Source organism: Chaetodon trifascialis, chromosome 3 (genome assembly GCF_039877785.1).
Source record: "Chaetodon trifascialis isolate fChaTrf1 chromosome 3, fChaTrf1.hap1, whole genome shotgun sequence".
Taxonomy (NCBI): Eukaryota; Metazoa; Chordata; class Actinopteri; order Chaetodontiformes; family Chaetodontidae; genus Chaetodon; species Chaetodon trifascialis.
Genome location: NC_092058.1, coordinates 2,561,623 through 2,565,049, shown reverse-complemented (window position 1 = coordinate 2,565,049; position 3,427 = coordinate 2,561,623). Strand labels below are relative to the sequence as shown.

General features: G+C 45.1%; 1 protein-coding gene across 1 annotated transcript; it reads right to left on the bottom strand.

Annotated features, from left to right (window-relative positions):
* Window positions 1-258: 258 nt before the first annotated feature.
* LOC139351730 (nuclear factor 7, ovary-like) lies at window positions 259-2,873 on the bottom strand. The gene is made up of 2 exons (XM_070993738.1): window positions 2,854-2,873; window positions 259-1,804 (listed from the first exon to the last, which is right to left on the bottom strand). Exons 1-2 carry the CDS (start codon window positions 2,871-2,873, stop codon window positions 259-261), a joined length of 1,566 nt encoding a protein of 521 aa, XP_070849839.1.
* Between the last annotated feature and the right edge of the window lie 554 nt (window positions 2,874-3,427).

Here is a 3,427-nt window from a genome sequence, read left to right as displayed (position 1 = left end):
GCCCAGCCCTAACACCAACTTCACAAAAGATTGTGAACACAAAATAAGATGAAATGTGTGACATAGTAAAATTTAAAATGAGGGACTTGCACAGACAAGATCATCAGTAGAGTTGTCCAATGTTTTACCCCTTCCCCTCCATTTTACTCATTGTCTACTTGAGTATTCATTTCGAGATAGATCACAATAACATTACATTTAGCTACACGTATTTCCCTTTCAGGTGTTGTTAGAATAACACACTTTTTTTTTTATATATTACTTTATCGAGGAGGATGAAGTTGAGTCATCATTATCATCCTCATCCTCATCACTGTCATCGTCCTCATCGCTGTCATCGTCCTCATCGCTGTCATCGTCCTCATCGCTGTCATCGTCCTCATCGCTGTCTTCATCGTCGTCCTCATCGTCATCTTCATCATCTTCATCCACCTCTGTTATAATCTTTATTGGGAATTCATCTCCATTGTTTATGTATGGAAAGAGCTTCTTGGTCCAAGTGTGTGTGAAGGTGTGTATGTGTGCTTCAGTATTAACTTCAGAGAATGACAGCTGTCTTCCTTTCCAGTCCAGGCGAACTCTGATCTGCTGAAGCTTCGTCTCCACTGAGAGAGCAATTGGTCGGGCTGATGGGGAGATGGCATTATATTTGCCATCAATGAGTCCTATTACCCATGCTCCAGACTTTATTTTCCCTTTCCTCTGGACAGACTTTGCTGCCACACCCACAGACCACATTGTACTGTCTCCAACCTCCACATCCCAGCTGTGAGTCCCTGAGTCAAAGCCCTCAGAGCCCAGCACAGAGGGACAGTGATCAAACCTCTCTGGGTTTTCAGGAACTTTCTGTCTCTGTCCTCGTCTCACACTGGTCAGATCTTCAGACAGGATGAGTTCTGGATGAGCAGAGTTTGGATCCAGAATCACAGGAGTGTAGGAGACCATCTCCTTCATCTTGTAAAAGATTTCGAGGACCAGGTTGCCCAGGTGTTTGGCCACGTCAATCAGAGCTCCTGAGGGCAGCTGTGGATCATCCAGCAGGGGGCGCTGCTGGACTCTTTCCACTGCAGCCTTGTAGCTCTGCAGGAATGAGACGTCTTCAGCTCTCAGCTCCTCCTCTGTGGCTCTGACTGTGTCTGAAAGAGCTGCTATCTCTCTGCTCACATCCTCCATCTTCTTCTTCATCACTTTACTTTTTTGCTTTTCTTCCTTTCTCAGAGCGCTGATCCTGGCCTCCTCTTCCTCTTGTAGAAACTGGTGAAGCTTCTTAAACTGCTCCTTAATCTGCCTCTCTGTGTGTCGGGCCTGGACCTTAATGTGTTCTGCTGTTTGATCACAGTTTCTTTTAACTTGTTCAAAGAGCTTCAGCTTCTCCTGTAAGGGCTTCAGGGAGTTCTTGAGCTCCTCTTTGTGATCCTGTGCAGCTTCATCGGTGGGTCTGAATTTGTGGTTGTTGTGTTTTTTTGAGTCTCGACAGACCACACACACTGGCTGCTGATGGTCCAGACAGAAGAGCTTGAGTTTCTCAGAGTGCAGACTGCAGAGAGCCTCAGATCCTGCTGCAGAGCTCTGATCTCTCTTCGGTGAGAAGCCCTCACACAGGTTCTTTAATACCAGGTTACGAAGTGGTTGACTCTTCGATGATCTTCTCTTACAAACTGGACACTGCTGTGTTTGTTTCTCTCCCCACCAGGTCTGCAGACAGTCTTCACAGAAGCTGTGGCTGCATGATAGGACAACAGGATCTCTGAAGATGTCATGGCAGACAGGACATGAGAGATCCTCCTCTGATATGGAAGCCATTGTGTTTGGAAAAATGCAGAAAACAAAGCAGGCAGGCAGACAACACACTGCAAGTTTGCAGCAGTGTTTCCAGTTTTCCCTCCTGTACTTGTCCTCTCTCAATGGAAGTCCTAAGTTTTCAGCAAAGGTAAAACTTTCATCGTCTGTCTGTCCGTCTACGACTCTCTCTGTTGAGCACTGAAAAATGTGTATTTCCTGGTCTGTGTTAGGTGAGCCACGCAATGGGTGGATCTTATCAGAGCCCTTTTTGTAAATGCTGAGCTGTTAACCGTAATAAACCGTGGGTTCATCATTCTAACATGATGTATTGCTCCAGGTGGGCTAGAAGCCAAAGACCTGCACTGTCCCGTGTTATCACCTCGTTTGAATCTAGCTGGTGATCTTTGTTCCATGTCCTTGTTTTTGTCCTTCTGCTCTTTACTTAAACACAATACTTAATCCCCATCAAATTGTTTCTGTACAGTTTGAGAGCTGCTACAGCTCTGTGTTTGTTTTTCAGTCACCGTGCACTAACTACAGGACAGACTGCTTCAGATCAGTCCTTCTCTGCTCTCTGCTGTGTCTTTAGAGGAAGGCTACTTTTCTCACTCGCTGATGAAAGTTCAGGGCTGATTCAATCTTTGGATGTGGTGCTGTTGGTCACTGTGTTCATGCTTCTGTACCTTGTAAAATGATCCTAAACCTGCAACCCAAACCCTTCATCCTGAAGTGTGTGTCTGCAGCCCATTTGACCTTCTGCTTGGATACTTTGGATTCCTGCCTTCTTTCCTGGATTTGTTTTCAACCGCCTCTCTGGCTTTGACGCTGCCTTCCTCATGGTCCTGTAAGCCTTTAACCGTATTGCTTTGTACAACCCTGATTCCAAAGAAGTTGGGACGCTGTGTGAAACGTAAACAAAAAGAGGCATGCTTTTGCACCCTAACCTTTGCAGCTTGCACCTGAACTTAAGAGAGTTGGCCTGTAGCGAGTACAATAAGCCGCAGGACCCTGAACCTGATGCACTCTCTGCACACACTGCCGGGGTCGAGTTGTTTTTCCACTCCTGAAGATTTCATTGTAGTTGTTAACATACTGCTGTTCGATTTTCTGTTTGATGCTTCTGCACAGCCTTAAACTGCATCTTCAACTGTAATACATTAAATGCAATCACAATGAACCGCTGTTATCAAGGTACAAGGTTAATTTATGATTTCTCAAGGCAGGGTTGTGTAAGGAAATGCCATAAAGTCATATAAATAGATGAATGTTTAATAAGTAATAAAAATAAACTATTTTTATTATGGCGCAGTGTGGAGGAGGTATTGAGGAGTCTTACAGCTTGAGGAAAGAATCTGTCCGATGGTCGAGTAGCAGATACTTCTGTATCTCTTGCCAGACGGCACTGTGTGTGACGGCACCTCACCAATATCACTGGTGCTCAGTAGATACCAGTGATCTGGGCATATTTAGTCACCCACTGCAGAACCCTCCACTTCTGAGCCGTGCACATCCAGTATATGATGCTTCCAGTTAGGATTCTTTCTATCACTCTTCTATAAACGTTGACAAGAACCTCCTTACATATAGTCTACACAGTGGTCCACTGAAAGTCTTTTGTCCAACACCAACATTACTTCACGCTCTG